The 17,263-nt window shown below is 35.1% G+C and overlaps 1 protein-coding gene across 1 annotated transcript in view; it reads left to right on the top strand.

Annotated features, from left to right (window-relative positions):
* Positions 1-17,263, top strand: part of MALRD1 (MAM and LDL receptor class A domain containing 1) — a 620,077-nt gene that overhangs the window by 408,863 nt on the left and 193,951 nt on the right. Inside the window, exon 30 of the mRNA XM_068545334.1 lies at positions 1,852-2,035. Within this exon, the coding sequence (XP_068401435.1) occupies positions 1,852-2,035 (184 nt within the window). The remainder of the gene's footprint in view (positions 1-1,851; positions 2,036-17,263) is intronic.

The raw sequence follows: 17,263 nt of genomic DNA on the forward strand, positions 1-17,263 counted from the left end.
GATGCACACATTACTTTGTGTGTGCCCTCCAAGAGTGGGGTCTCTGTTTCCCCCAGTCCTGTCAAAGTCCTGCAATCAATTCCCACTAGGCTTCAAAGTCTGATTCTCTAGGAATTCCTCCTCCCGTAGCCGGACCCCCAGGTTGGGAAGCCTGACGTGGGGCTCAGAACCTTCACTCCAGTGGGTGGGCTTCCGTGGTATAAGTGTTCGCCAGTCTGTGAGCCACCCACCCAGCAGTTATGGGATTTGATTTTACTCTGATTGCGCCCCTCCTACCGTCTCACTGTGGCTTCTCCTCTGTCCTTGGACGTGGGGTATCCTCCTTGGTGAAGTCCAGGGTCTTCCTGTCAATGATTGTCCAGCAGCCAGTTGTGATTCTGGTGCTCTCGCAAGAGGGAGTGAGAGCACGTCCTTCTACTCCGCCATCTTGGTTAATCCTCTCTATATATGTTTTTTCTCTTTCTTTGCTATATATCCATCACCATGATGTGTTAACCTCTAATTCCCTGTAAGGGCTATGCCCAGAATAGCAAAGAGCAACATATACAGTCTAAGCTTTGTCCTTGTGCTCGACTGACTTATATTCTGTTTTACTGTTGGTATCATTTTTTTGTGTCATTAGGGTTATGCTACATGTCATGTCATATCTTGTCATGTCATGTCATGTTATACCAGGATTGTTCATATATTAGAATATTGTACTGCTAGCAGACCAACCTTAGACATTCAGAGTGTTACTGACCCAGGTTCTTGAACTCTTTAATCAATAGAAATTGATAAGAGGTCAGACAAGAAATTCAGGCAAGGCTTTATTGGGACTCATGATACAGCACAAGCGAGCGAAAACAAGTGCCAGGTTCCCTTGCTCACTCCCTGAGTGGGGGGGGGTCCCTTAAATGGCATGAGGGTATGGGGTCGGGCTGGAGGAATGGCTTAGGTGGTCTGCCCACCCCCTTGGTGGTGCTGTGTGCAGGAATCATGCACAGTCCCCTGCTTTTGCTCCTGGCACCTCAGAAGTGGCAGTTGGGTTTCAGTCTTTTTGTATCTTATTGTTCATAATTTGCCCCAACTGTGCATGCATGCGTCCCTTATAGTTTCTTTGTATTCTGTTGCTGAAGGAAACTTTTGTCTCAAGAGGAGATATTTAAACAAGTTTTCTTAGAAAATTAATTTTTCCTTTACCATTGAATAATTTGGTATAAAATAATTATTGTTGGTGCTCATATAATAATTATAGTAGAATTTTATACATATCCAAAATCATATAATCATATAATCGAATTTTTGAAATCTGGTCCTAGAAATGATCACTTGCCCTCTGTGCTCAATTCACTTCACAATTTCTTATCATATCTATCAGGGATATGTGATTTCTCCCACATATTCCTCCTCTTATCACTCTTTTCTCTTTCCTTATGTAAGTTATTTAAGCTCTGTAAAGGAAGGTGCAATACCAATGATTCAAGAATGTGAGTAGAAAGTTGGTGGGAAGGGTACCTAGAGCTGTAAACCCAGGGCTTCTGTAAACTGTTCAGATTCCATCAAATATCCATTGAGAATTTTGTGTGCAAGCAAGGAGAAGTGGATTTAACTGAGTAGGCCACTTTCTAATAATGATGTCTCTGAAAATAGCGAAACAAGTTTACTGCTAATCTTGCTAGTATTGCTTTTGGGAATACTTAGTAGATTAGTGAGCCTCTGTTTTGACGAGGTAAAGTATATCATGAATATTATCAGTGTTTTTAATCAGTTTTCACTGATCAAATGCTTCTGTTCTAAATAATTGTTGTTGTTGTTTTTTCCTTCTTTTGTGTTTAATTATTTGCCTAATGCAAACTTCTTTACCTTCAGACAGAGAAAGGACTATCAAAAGTATGGCAAGAAAGTAAGCAGAACTCTGGTGATCATTGGCAAAAGGCTGTCATCCTTCTAGGAAAGTTAAGGAATTTTGAAGTCATATTTCAAGGTATCAGAACAAGGGATCTGGGAGGAGGAGCTGCAATTGATGACATTGAATTTGAAAACTGCATGACTGGTAAGTTTCTGGAAAGCGCTGCCATTTGGAAGCACATTTATAATCTAGCCATTTTATCTTTGCTTCATATTTATAAATTGTTCTGCAGTTACGTATTTTGTACATACATAAAAATCAATGGAAAGAGATAATTTCATAATGGTTGAACTTAGTTTCGTGTTAAGAGATAATAGTTTCTCCTTCCTTTAATTACACAAGTAATTCCTCTCTTCCTTCTGCATCATCCCCTTTCTAACTTGCAAAAGTGTTGTCCTTTGAATTAATTTTCAACAAAGTTTAAAATATAAGCCTAATATTCACATACATTTATGTAATTTAATTAATTTTAAATGAATCAGTAAAAAGGGTTAGAAAGCTGGAAGTTAGTGGATATATAAGAAATACATACAACCAGGTATAATTCAAGCAGAACTTAAATTGAGAGCTATGCTTAAGGGATTTAAAATGCTACCCTAGCAAGTGAATAGTAGCTTGAAAAAATATGCTATCATTTATCATGCTTCTAAATGTGAAGTATAATTACACTTAGATTTTCTTTACAAAACTACCCAGAAAATGTCAAGAATAATTATAAATACATTTGTACAGTTTCACAGCTGGCAAAGTTTCTTTCTGAGGAGTCATTCTATCTGATTTCCAAAATAGTACAGTGTGATATATCCTGCCCATGAAAGATATGCCTTCTGTGGTTTCTTACACTGACTCACTTAGAGGCAAGCCCCTGGGACTGAAGAGCTAAACCTGAATGCTGTTTAATTCTGTTGCTGCTTTCATATTAAAATATCACTACACCAAGGCAGTTCAAAAATGTGACTTTGGTTTTTGGTGCTGTTAAAGCATTTGCTCTCTTTAAGACCAGGGCTGGTGAAAAGGATTCTGCTTAGAAGTCAGTCTTTTGGCGTTTGAGTCTCTCCCACACACCCCACCATGTTTCCAGCAAAGGCGGCTGATATTCAGCTACTATATATATATATACATACATGCATACATATACACATACATACACACACATATACATAGGTACATATATATTACATAAAATCAGAATTCATGCACCCTAGGTGAGCACAGGGAACACAGAGCCCCAGGTATCTATGTCAAGCAAAAGACAGGGTTTGGGCTTGGAGATGTTTAGGAGAGAGCTCCTGGGCCACAGAAAATGGGATCTGAAAATATAATCATGAAAAGGTATCTTAGAACGTGCTTTTTAAACTCTTTTCTAGTAACTTTCCTAGTAATATGCTAAATTTCTATTAGAGTTTGTTACTCAACTTATAAATGATTCTGGCAAGTTCAAAAGGAAAAATTCTTCAAAGCTTTTTCTAAGATTTTTAGAAAGAAAGAAGCTTTTATTAAACAGGAGAGATTCTTTTCCTCTCGAGGGAAGAAGAATGATTCTTGGATGGGCTGATTCAGGGCAGAAGAAAACTGAAAGTTATTATCCCAGCTCTGCCAAGTTTCATGTAGAAATGTGGACTGTTCCTTTCCCTTCATTTCTTTCCCTTCTTCTCTTAAAGTCCTGTGAAAATTTACATGATTATAACTCATTTCGTTCAAGTTGATCAAACATTCACCGTACTGACTAATACTTTAATGTCTTATACATTTAGTGATATACTACTTTAAGGCTTTCTTTGTCATAAATAAAGAGGCAAATTTTGGTTAATTGTAGTGAATATGGTCAACTGTATGTCGAATATATTTTAGGAAGAAGTAACCATTTTTTAAATAGCCAGCCTGCTACAAATAACGAGGATTTTCAAATTATGTTTTAGTTAAGATAGGAAAAAAAGTATTTTGCAAAAGTTTAAAAGACTATGTTTGGAACTAAAAAACAATGATTTTTTTTGTCCCCCTAGTTTTAAATTATATTCCAGTAAAGTAGCAGTGCTGTGAAAAATGAGTAACAGGAAGCAAATTAGAGCATAAGTTACCCTATGTTGTTTTCTAGTATTGCCAATTTGGAAGAGAATGGTATCTGACAAAACACCTAAACATCAGAGAGGCAGTGTAGAATAGCGGTTAGGAACAAGGTGTCCAGTCAGACTACCTGCATGTGGAATCTGGCTCTGCCACTGAGTAGCTTGGGTGAGTTTCTTCATTTCACTTTGCCTCAGTTTCTTCATCAATAAAATGGGGTTGATAAAGATAGCACTTCCGTCATAGATTTCTGTGAATGTTAAATATGTTAATATATGAGAAGTGCTTAGAATAGTCTTGGCATATAGTAAAATTTATGTATTACATTTTATTGTTATAGTCCATCATCATTATTATTAACTATGCCATATTTTCAAGTGGTGCTTTATTGCCCCATATTAGGAAACCAGCTTCAAATCATATGCAAACAGGTCACCATAAAATCTATCATGGAATTGTTGCTGTTCCCCACTTGAGATGAAGAACTTAAAAAATGGCAGTGTTCATTTCTCTGTCACATCCTGCCAATCACAATAGAGCACATAGTGTATGATACCATTTATATGAAATGCCCAGGATAGCAGATATGTGGAGACAGAAGTAGATTAGTGGTTACTTAAGGCTAAAGAGTATGGGGTAGGGAGTGACTGCTAATGAATATGGGGTTTCTTTATGGGGTGATGAAAATATTCTAAATTTTTATTGTGATTGTAATACAACTTCATAAATATACTAAAGCCATTAAATTGTAAACTTTATATGGGTGAACTTAATGGTATGTAAATTATACTTCAATTTTTAAAGAGTATTTTAAATAAATATTTTTAAAAAGTCAAAGCCTAGTTAACAAAGCCTATAAGCTATGGAAAACATATGCAACAAAATTAAGTGAAAATACATCCCTATAAAACCCAGTATAAACAGGATCTGTACGCTGTTTATGTCTATAAGAGAGAAGCCAGGAGAATCATGAAAGGGCCAACAGATATTCACTGGAAAAATGCAGTCACATGGTTTGAGAATGACAGGTAAAACTGGGAGGGGTTTCACCCACTTTTAGAATAAGTGGGTCCAAGGGGTCTGTGGTTAGGTCTGCGGGGCTAGAGCAGTCTAGACCCCATGAAAACTCAAAGGGATCCATCAGGATTCCTTTCTAGGACAGTAGCCTGCATTCAAAAACAAAACAAAAAATGAACAAACAAATAAAAACATCCCTGGGAGTAGAATCAAAATTAAATAGACTAAATACAGATGAAGGATAGTGAAGACCCACATCAAAGAGCTGGAGGGGAATAGAGCCAGGAAATTTCAAAAAGCAAATCATCATATTTTTATAGATTTATATAGAATCTATAGACTTATAATCCTTTTTAGGGTCCTAACAGACTACCTCTGAAATTTTTCTTGGACTTTCTGACAACTCTGTAATGTTTGCATAGTTTTTTAGACTTCAAAGTAATGCAGAACAAAGTTTTAAATTGATTAAGAGTGAAAGTGGAGAAGGCAGAGGATATAGATGAGATATATATTTGATGGTTATCTACCTTACCCGCAAATAAGAAAGCTACTTGAGCTTCATATTTATTTTTTACTTTCCGTTCAAAAACATATAACTCAGTTTATTAGATAATATTTAGTACATGGCCAACATAAAGCTAGATATACGCTTTTTTATTTCTTTGCATTCTGAACACATCATGGTGCTATCTTCAATTTACTATCAAATTTATCATATTTTTCTAAAAAGAAAAATAAAGTAAAAGAATAGGCATATCTTTGTTCTGTCCAAAGATACATTAAGAAGCATATCTCCTTTTTGGAAGCAAGTAGCTTATTCATTTTTACAAAGTGACATTATGAATTCAGTTATTTCCTCTTTTTAAATTCAAGTTGATTTAAAGATGATTTGTACAAAAATCTTATAAAATGCAACCACCATTCTATGGAATAGAAAAGTAGAAAGAGAATTCATATAGAGAGGAAAGGAATATTCCATCACTGTAATTTATAAAAGTGCCAATTCTAAATTTAAATGGTTACTCATTTTCAATCAACATTAGTTATTAAGTGCAATCATTTATTACATACAATCATCCAGCTGATACTTATTGAGTCTACTATTAATACTAAATATTATTTATGTCAGTTTTGCAACAAGACCATTAGGTGCAAATCCTGGTTTACCCACTTGTACCTGCTCCATGGTTTTAGGTAAGTTATGTAATCTTCCTTTGTCTTATTTTTCTCAGCCGGAAAATGGTGAGAATACTGCTTCCACCTCAAAGAACTCTCACAAGGATTAAATCATTTACTTTATATGAAGTACTTTGAAGAATGCATGGGGTACAGAAAGCACTGAATATTTTTGGCTAAAATATAGATGAGTAACATTGGCAAAAATCTTGACATTGTTCTAGGCACAACACCTTTAAACATATCAACGTTTAAAAGCTTGTTCTGTTCCGTTCACATGTCCAGCAAGCCTTTATCGCTTGGCTAGCCTGCAGAAAACTCTGTGCAATGAACTGTGTGCACCTCCCCGGAGCAGGGCTGAAATGCCTGTGTCACACAGCGTTTGGCTTTTCCTGATTTTTCCATTTCCACTTTCACTGCCCCTTTCTTGACGCCCGGCATTTCCTCCTCTTCCCCGTGTGCCTCTCCCCCGTCACCATGCCTTCTGCTGCCAGGACTGCTCTGTGAACAGTCTCCAAGACACTGGTAAACCCAGGACCTCAGGGTGGGAGCCGATAACATTATAAGACGTTGCCTTTTCCACTGAAAAGTCTGGAAGATCCAACTGAATGATGACCAGTTTTCCATTGGGGGAAAAGGAAGAAATAATTCAGGGACTAGCAAATGCTTCCAGAAGTCAATAAAATCTTCTAAGTAGACAGTAGCACAGTAGCTACTCTGTCTGTCTCTAAATTCATACAGAGCAAAGCACATCATGTTCCCTAGATAATCCTAAATGTGAAAGGAAGGAAATACCTTGGGGATAAAGTAAGAGAAGACAAAATCATTATAATTTCAGATGTTTAGTACATTGTCTTCACACATAACTTGAAAAGACTTTCCTTTTTATTGTAACCCCTTGAAAACTGTGTGTATGACTCCTAAGTGTACTGTCAGCAGTAACTGATTTGGAGTGAAAAATAGTGGCTTGATGATAATGATTTCAGGGCAGCATCACTCTGAATTAAACTGAACTTGGGAGATCACAAAACAGTGATTGCTCTATACAGAGTTCACAAATACATAAATCTATACACAGAACCCTGTGGAGTGACTTCAAAACTTAGTTTCTTCAGTTAGTTTAGATGAAAAGCTGTATTTCTTCTCAACACGTGAGTGTTCCAAGTGCTGCATTTAGGTCTCCCACAGTTTTCTTTTAAAGTAAATGTGTGTCAGAAAAGAAAAAAGAAAGGAAGATGATGGTCAGTAGAAAAAATAAATATCTCACCCTAAAGAAATAATTAAAAGTGACTTTTATTTTTAATAACTAATGGCTAGATAATATGTAGCGCTGTATAATGTAAGGGTACATAAATGATGGATGAATGGGTGGATGGATGGATGGATAGATAGATGGACAAATAGATGGGCAGACAGATGGATTGATAGAAAACATTTATTCAAATCTTGTTACATGTGTGAAAATTCAGAACAGATCCCTCATTGAGTTACATTCTGCTGGCTGATGCAGACAATAGGCAAAGTAATGTGTAATATTGTGTCATGTAGTATTAGGTGCTGTGAATGATATAGGGAGAAAGTGAGGGAGAATTATTACCCTGATAGAGTAGTCAGAAACAGACTCTGAAAGTTACAGTTGAGCAAAGGCTTAAATGTACTAAGAGGCAACCACGCAAATGCCCTGAAAAAAGCACTCCAGGTCTCGGGACCAGCAAGGCAGACTTACTAGGAGGGAGCGTTTTGCTGGAGCAGAAGGAAGTAAGGGTGGGGAGATGGCAGTGGGCCTCATCATGCAGAACTTTGTCATCAGAAACACCTGCTCTGTACTAACGATCATCTCACAGCACAGAGGGTAAGCAAGCGGACTCTGGCTTCCTAGGTTTAAATCCTGTCTCTGCCACTTAGTTGCTGTGTGACCTTGAATAAGTGCTTATCAACTCTTTATCTCAGTTTCTTTATGGCAGTAAAAATTGAACCTACTTTATAGGGTAATTGTGAGGATTTCACAAGTTAATATATGCCAAGAGCTTTGAACAGTAACTCTCTTCGTAGTAACTACTCAGTAAATGTTAGACATGATTATCATTGAAATCCTCACCATCATGTTTAATTTAATTTTCATTACAACTCTGGAAAATTGAGGGATCCAGAGGTTACACTAAATAATACCAGCCAGCTTGATTTCTTTACTGATGCTTAATGGCACAGAAACAGCTATATTTAGCCGTAACAGCATAGAATACTACAAAAATCATGATGAATACTATGGCGTAAAAGCAATCAGACAACACCTGCCACATCTAGTTTGCCAGTAGTTTCAAATGCTCTTGAAAGAAAACAGGCAATATCAGACATATCACTTGTACTCCTAACAATGATGTGTTTTAGTAACACTAGTTGAAATATTTTAAACATGGTATATCCTGTTTTTTAAAAATTTAATGTTCAACCAGTCTTCATTGTTACAGACTTGTTTTATTTTGGATCAGAAAGTTTTTCAGTAAGAGGAGGGAGGGAAAATAAAACAAACTTTATGAACGGATGTTATAGGACTTGAATGAGATCCAGTTCACAGCAGTTTCTTTCTTTATCTGATTATATATAACTTTTTATTCTAGGTTTTCTTAAACACCTTTTGTAAATAAGGCTAAAAATTTCTGCCAAGAATTGATGCAATTTGTTAAATATATTCTATATGTCAGAGCCAATTCATCTCTCTAAATTAAACCTGATACTTTCTGTGAAACTTTATCTGTTGGCTGGTGAAATGCCCAGTGGTTCTCAAATAGTCCTGAAAAAGACTATGAAAAAGTAGTCTTAACTTGAAGTAACTACTTTACATTTCTGCAAATATCTTTTCTTGATTAACAAAAAGTATCAAAGTCATGCTTAAAAATATTTCATTATAATTAATATATATCCTGATCATATTCCTCTCCCAACTTACATATCAGTATCAATAAGATATCCATCCATACATAAATGCATATTTACTAAGTATATACCGTATATTATGCAGAAATTAAGCATTTTGACTTTTCAGTCAAAGAAAGGTAACTAATTTTTATTGATTCAAAAGTTTAATTCTTTATCAAAAGGGAAGAATGGTGATCTCAATTCATTGATTTATAAACAAATTATTGCAAAAATTTTAAACCTACCATTGTACGTTATAGAGATATTTACTATTTTCGAAATATCCATTTTCTCCCCCATGTGTCCCAGACCCTTTCAGGTAGGTGGATCTGTGTAAAAAAGCTCTGGCCAGAGTGCTGTGAGGAAGTGAGATGTGTCACTTCCAGGTTGAAGCATTTCCAAGCTGGTGTACAACCCACCTGGTCTCCCTTCTGCTGCTGTGGTAGAGGACACCTCACTTTCCAGGTGATGTGTCTACCTCTGCCTGGTCCCCTTGAGTCTGTAGAGGAAAGTCCCTCTGCCAACTTGTTTTAGACATATATAGCAAGTGACCCAAAAAATGGTGTTTTTGAGATATGGAGATTATTTTTTAAGTGTCTTATAATCTAGTCAGATCTAACTAACACACAGTGCAATTTCCTACCTTAAATAGAAGAATATTATTTACAGTTAAGGCTATGATATAAAAAATATATGTACCCTTCAGATTCTAATACTCCAAATATGTTAAGAAAGAACATCTAACAGCATCCCTAGCTCCAGTCTTATGGGGAAAATAGTCAGAAAATGAAGTCCACACTAAACAAAATTCAAAACCAATAAGTAGAGAAAGTCCTTGTGGCATCAACCCTCTCCTTCCAGTCATTGACAGCTGTAGCCCTCACTTTGCTTTACTGCTTGAGTTCATTTGAGCCAGGCCTCAGGGGAGAGACTTCCTTGTCATGGTCAACCAACAACATTGTTCTTCATTAAGCCTGAGAGCCAAGTTATTTGCTTCTCGTAAAATCAGGGAATAGATTCTTATTCCTGGTTCCATGACCATATTTTAGGCAATAGGACTAAGTAATTGAGTTTATTATATCTTTAATCAGCGATTTTAAATTAAAAAATCAAAACCATGAATGGATCTAATTACTTTAATGTTGTGTTCAAGGCAACCATTATTACATACCTAGAAAATATCAGATATTACTTTATCTTTCAATAATCTTGATAAAATTAGCATTTCAATGTCAAAAGGTCTACATTTAAAGATGTAACTGTAATCATATCATAGTGATAAACTGAATATTATAATTAATGTGATTATACTTGATTATAATCAAGCACAGTGATATAACTTGGCTCGTTCATAATATTAAGAAAATATAATTACTTGAGCATACGTTTTAGTAAGCCTTAAACAGCCCTTGAAATGTCCCTAGGTTCAAATGAAGGCTACTGTAAATCTGAATCCTAACATTATCCTCTATTCATGCAGTTTCTAAGTAGAATTTGTTTCAATTACAATGAACATTTCCCCACTTAATATCTAGATCAGTAAGACGATTACATAGAGAATTTGTGACAATATGGCATTTCAATTTTTACTGAATTATGTTTTATTAATTATTTTCTAATCAAAGTGAATATTAATGTTTATCAATGAGACTTCCATTTTACACTGATATATATATATTTTTTTTCCATTACACTATTGAAAGATAAACTCTTCAGTCCTGAAACAAATGTATATATATATATATATATATATATATATATATATATATATATATATATATATATATATATATATGTAGGATATACAAGCTACAGGTGTACTCAAAATAAGTAGATGTGGAACTCAATAAATTTATATCCAGGTGATTCAAACATAAATAGGTTTCAACTAAATCCACAGGTATTTATACATGCACAAATATTAGGCCAGGACCAGAAACCAATTTTTTATCTATTTGATGAAACACACACACACATACATATACACAGAGGCATGCATGAGTTTCTAAAAAATCTCCTATTTTGAATGATCACATAAAAGGGCTTATGGGAAAACAGGATTAGGTCAAACCACTATAAGCATAGATAACCGAGCTATATAGCACTAGTATAAACAAAAGCAACCATAATAAAAATACAGGCACAGTTTAAAGCATTTTAAAATCCTAATAAATAGAGGAACTTTTCAGCAAATGTACTACTTTACCTAAAAAGGTGGGTAGGGTACGATGCAAGGAATCTTGATGAAAGGGTGGTGTAAAAAAAAGTTTAAGGCTGTTGAATTATGGAGACATGGGAAAAGTGACAAAAGACCAGGAAAAATTTTTAAAAACATACAACAAATAAGCATTTCCAAAAGAGAGCATGTGGAGAAACAGAGAAAAGAAAGACGGGGTGAGGTGCATACTCAACAGCCCGTCATTCTTCTGTGGCTCTCCGGCTCAGCTGTGTTAGTGTCCTTCCCTCTCATCTGCTATGCCTTGGAGGCACAAGACATTACTGTAGAGGGAAGAATCATGCAGGCATCCACACAAATTCTGTGTTGTATTGACTTAATTCCTTCGCTGATTAGTTGCATACAAACTTCACTGTTTTACAGAGACCTGCGTAGCATACATGAACTTCAAGACAATAGAAGGAAACTAATATATATTGAACACCTACCATTGTGGTTGACATCATGAAACTAGACCCAGCACATCTCTTTTCAGAAGGGAATAAAGATGTTTAATACAGAAGGGATTCTTGAGGGATTTGAGCAAAATGAGTCACACACATTGTTTGGAAAGTTGCCTCAGAGGAACTGGGAAATACAGTTTTAAACTGTTGATTAAAAGGTCAGGAAGGAGCTCAGCAAAAAAAAAAAAAAAAAAAAGTGCGGTTTGGATTTCTTTCCACTCATTTACTTTTTGGCCTTTCAGTCTTTATACATCCTCATGATCATTTCTGGGAAGCCTCTAGTTTAATTAGGTCTAGTTTAATTGCCAGTAGCGTTAAATATAAAGAGTTTATTTAAGGGTATGAGGAACCTCAGGAAACCCAAGCTCAGGAGCGCAGTTCAGCTTCAGGAAGGTTCTAAAACCAGGGATTGAAAAGAGGGAACTTGAGCTGTGATCTTTCTGTGCCTCTTGTCTCTTTTAACTGCTTCCCTCTGCACATCTGTTTCGGGCCCCTCTCTGTGGAACCAGCTTTCTATGCTTCACCATACATAGGCAGAAAATGTGACTACACCGCAGGATTCAAGAGCCTCAAAACACTGTTGCAAAAACCCATTAGTTATATTTCTAAATTCTCTGGTAGGTGATTACAATTGACCTATCTTGGGTCAAACAGCCATCTTCAGACTAGTTAACTAGTCTGATGTCAGGGATATGTACAAACATGCCTACTGAGCTCCCACCTTGGTGACCATATGGATGAGGGGATGAGGGGGAGTCATCAGATGAAGGGAGTGGGGTAAACAAGTCCACTCTCGACTCACTGAACAAGTATTCTTAGAATAGTATTCATTCAACAAGTACTAATACAATACCTCCACAAATAAGTACACAGATGAGTTGGTTATTCCAATAGATGGCTGGTCTAATGGAGTAGGTAAAAAGTAATAAATTGCGCTAGAGTATTGCAACAGAAATAGAGAGGGGAAGATGGCTGAATGAACTAGTGGGGGGAGACACTAGTTCAGGATGGATGCTTTAGTTCCAGTCATGATGTCAACCTCCCAGCTGGCAGGAAAAAAATAAGGTAGGAGAAAAAAGCAAAGGGCACATACCAACTGTCCTTTAAAAGGTTTCCTTGAAGCTGTTGCACATCAATTCCACCTATAACTAATTAGCCAGAATTTTGTTGCATGGTCAAACTGGAAGGAAATCTAGGAAATGTGTTTATTCAAAACTAAGGATGAGGAAGGAAATGGACATTTGTTTAGAGAATGACTAGCCTACCACCAGTTCCTACCAGGTAATATCCCAGTCTAAGGGTATACAAAATTATGACTTTAATATATAATGTCAATAAGAATGATTATTAAAATGTAAATTTCCACTGGCAACCCTTCATCCACTGTTGTTTGCTGTTTCTTCACATGCCACCTGTTAAGGTTGCTTATTGCTTAGTTCTCCTCAGCCTTTGGCCATGTTCGCCTGTCTCCGTAATTCAACACCTTGAACCTTTCTTAAACCCCCATCTCTTCCATCAAGATTGCTTTCCCTTTTTAGTTTAGATAAATTAATTTATCTATTTCTTTAAATCCTGCTCAACATCGGTTTTCATTCGATTTCTGCAAGGAGTTTTTTTCTAATTTAGTAGGTGAAATGATAGATATAGCATTTTAATTTACATATGTGGTTAATAATGCAGTTAAATCTTTTTCTTTAAACCGGTAAGCCTGTCGTTGGTCATTCACATTTCATCTTTTGAGAACTGCCCATTCATTTCCTTGTCAAAAATTTCTGTTGAGCTGTTCGCTTCTTGTATTGATTTGGACATGCTTTTTCTTCACTAATTATATAAACATTCTTTTATAAGATAAAATATAAGTATGCTTTTCTTGCTTTTTATTGTCTTTTGATATTGTTTATGGTACTTTTGATGAAAACATCCTCATCCAATTTATTTAATCTAAGTTAATCAAGATTTTACTTTATAAGTTTGCTTTGTTGTCTAGCTTAAGAAACACCCTGAGATTAAATACTCTTCATGTTTCTTTCTGTTTTCCATCTTTACATTTTGGTGCTTATATTTAAATGTTCTTGAACCATACTACTTCATCACCACATATATTTTTATTAACTTTAATTATGCTTTATATTTTTGGTTATTCCTTCTTCCCAAGTGTTCTACCAGAAAGAAAAGTCACTGTAAGATTGTTTGTTTGTTTGTTTGCTTTTTCCTTTGCAACATGCTGGTACATTTTACTTTCCTAGTATTGTAATCTACTCTTTTCTTTTTTAATCTGTTGTACTTTGCACTGAGGGAACACCCTACATTCATTTCAATTGTTTAGTGCTTAGTGGTTAATTAGAATTCTCTTAATTGTCCCAATCTAGTGGAAATTAAAATGTGGAATTAGGTGATTATCCTGATTATCAAAGACTCGTGGGAATTCATTTGGAAGGGTGATGCTTTCATTTCCTTAATTGCTTTAAATATAAGCATAGCCCAAAGTATTAAAAGGGTCTTTTAATCTATAAAAAGCTAAATGTGTGGGTTGAACTAATAAAAAAAGAAAACAAAAATATGAAAGTATTAATTAATAATTTTATTATTCATTAATTGATTTTTTACTCTTGTTAATATATTTCTAGGTCATTTGAGTGTGTTATTTTATGCCTAGATATATTTTTATGGGTTGAATCATTGAAAGTTATCTCATATATTAAATATTATAAACACATTGAAATGAAGTTGAGTGGAATACAGCTTTCTTTGAGCATTGGATGCAATTGCCCAATACGTTAATGCAATGTCTGAAAGAGATCATGAGAACATAACGTATGCTCAGTAAAGCATATGGAGGCCTTCAAAAAGGCATAAAACATAGCCCCAGTGTTTAGATGATCTGAAAAATTCAGAATCTCCCACTTTCCAGGATTGGTCAACCTCTTTCTCTCTCTCTCTCTCTCTTTTCCCCCACTCTTTCTTTTTTCTTTTTCTTTCTTTTTTTTTAACCAGGTTTACTTCCTATTGTGAAATGCATCAATGTTTGTGGCCCTTAACTCTGGCCTCACACCAAAATCTCTTGGGGAGCTTAAAAGAATATCTCTTCCCAGGCCCCATTCCAGACCAATTAAATCATTATCTCCGGATGTGAGCTCCAGGCATCCATAATTTTTAAAGCTTCAGATAATTCTAATGTGCAGCCAGCTATATGAGCCCTTATTATACATATAAAAGTGTATTTTAAATGTGTATTTTTAGCTTAATATTAAAATGATTCCCCCAAGTTACTCTACAGAAATTATTCTTATTACCTGTACTTCGGAAATCCTTATATGCACTTCTCCAATCATATATTTTTCCGCTAGAGGAAATCATTACCCTGCCTTTTATGATAATCGTCTTCTTGAATTTAATTTTAGTTTTGGCATAACTATATTCCTAAATCATATTATTTAATTTTGTCCAGTTTCATACTTTATGTAAATAGAGTCATACTGTAAAATTGTATGTATTTTTGGTGACTTGCTTCTTTTTTAGCTAAAGTATTTTTGAGATTCTTCACTACGCATGAAACTGTGACTCATTCGTTACCTCAATTTTATGTATTTATGAATGAATATTCCTAGAATAAGAAAGAATTTAATTCTAATTTTTGCTTTTACTGAAATAAGTGCTAAGACACCTTATTCACATAAGATTGTGATGTTTGTTAAGACTGAATTTTGTTACAGCATCGTCCTTCAAGTGCTTGAACTGGATTGCCAAAAATATAAGTCAAAAATCACAATATTTTATAATCAAAAATTATTTTTTGATCTAGCATCTGAAAACTAAGTCACTGTTCAAATTTTTGGAAGCGACAAATTAGAAACCACTTGACTTATAAAAGCATTTATTACAATATAGTCAGTAGAATTATTCATTCTCTCAATTTGTGGGAATAATATCCAAGAATGATTTATGTAACAAGACTTTAAAAGACACTATTAGTAATCCTTTTTACTCTTCCATTTAGTGGCTCCTTTTTAAACATAATATACTCAAAGATGTGAGAAATTTGAAACAAATAATTTTAATATACCTTTGTCAATTATTTGTGATAAAATAAGTTTATTCACCACATGATTCAAGCATACTTTACATGTTACTAAACAACCAATGGGTCACTGAAAAAATCAAAGAGGAAATTAAAAAAAAAAATACCTGGAGACAAATGAAAATGGAAACACAATAATCCAGGATCTATGAGACACAGCAAAAGCAGTTCCAGGAAGGACATTTATAGCGATACAGACCTACCTCAAGAAACAAGAAAATTCTCAAGTAAACAATATAACCATACATCTAAGAGAACTAGAAAAAGAAGAATAAACAAAACCTAAAGTTAGTAGAAAGAAAGAAATAATAGAGATCAGAAATAGATGAAATAGGAACTAAAAAAAAAAAAAAAGATCAGTGAAACAAAGAGCTGGTTCTTTGAAAAGACAAATAAAATTGTTAAATCTTTAGCCAGACTCATCAAGAAAAAAGAAAGAACACCCAAATTAATAAAATCAGAAATGGGGACTTCCCTGGTGGCACAGTGGTTAAGAATCCACCTGCCAATGCAGGGGACACGGGTTCCAGCCCTGGTCTGGGAAGATCCCACATGCTGCAGAGCAACTAAGCCTGTGTGCCACAGCTACTGAGCCTGCATGCTGCAACTACTGAAGCCCGTGCGCCTAGAGTCCCTGCTCCGCAACAAGAGAAGCCACCGCAATGAGAAGCCTGCACACTGCAGAGTAGCCCCCGCTTGCCACTACTAGAGAAAGCCCACATGCAGCAATGAAGACCCAATGCGGCCAAAAATAAATAAATTTATTTATTTATTTAAAAAAATAAATAAAAAAAATAAAATCAGAAATGAAAGAGAAGTTAACAACCAGCACCAGAGAAATACAAATGATCGTGAGAGTACTATGAACAATTAAACTCCAATGAAATGGACAACCTAGAAGAAATGGATAAATTCCTTAAAACATACAGTCTCCCAAGACTGAATCAGGAAGAAAAAGGAAATATGAATAGGTCAGTTACCAGTAATAAAGTTGAATCAGTAATAAAAAACAACAACAACAAAAGTACATGAAAAGATGGCTTCACAGGTGAATTCTACCAAACTTTTAAGAAGATATAACACCTTTTCTTCTCAAGCTATTCAAAAAAAAAAATTGAAGAGGAAGGAATGCTTTCAAACTCATTTTAAGAAGCCAGTATCACCCTGATACCAAAACCAGACAAAGACATCACACAAAAAGAAAATTACAGGCCAATATCACTGATGAATATAGACACAAAAATCCTCAACAAAATATTAGCAAACTGAATTCAGCAACACAGTAAAAGGATTATACACCATGATCGAGTGGGATTCGTTCCAGTGATGCCAGGATGGTTCAGTATCACGAATCAAGCAATGTGATACACCACATTAACAAATAAAAGAAAAAAAAATCACATGATCATCTCAATAGGTGCAGAAAAAGCTTTAGACAAAAT

This window comes from Eschrichtius robustus, chromosome 1, assembly GCF_028021215.1.
Source record: "Eschrichtius robustus isolate mEscRob2 chromosome 1, mEscRob2.pri, whole genome shotgun sequence".
In the NCBI taxonomy this organism is placed as follows: domain Eukaryota; kingdom Metazoa; phylum Chordata; class Mammalia; order Artiodactyla; family Eschrichtiidae; genus Eschrichtius; species Eschrichtius robustus.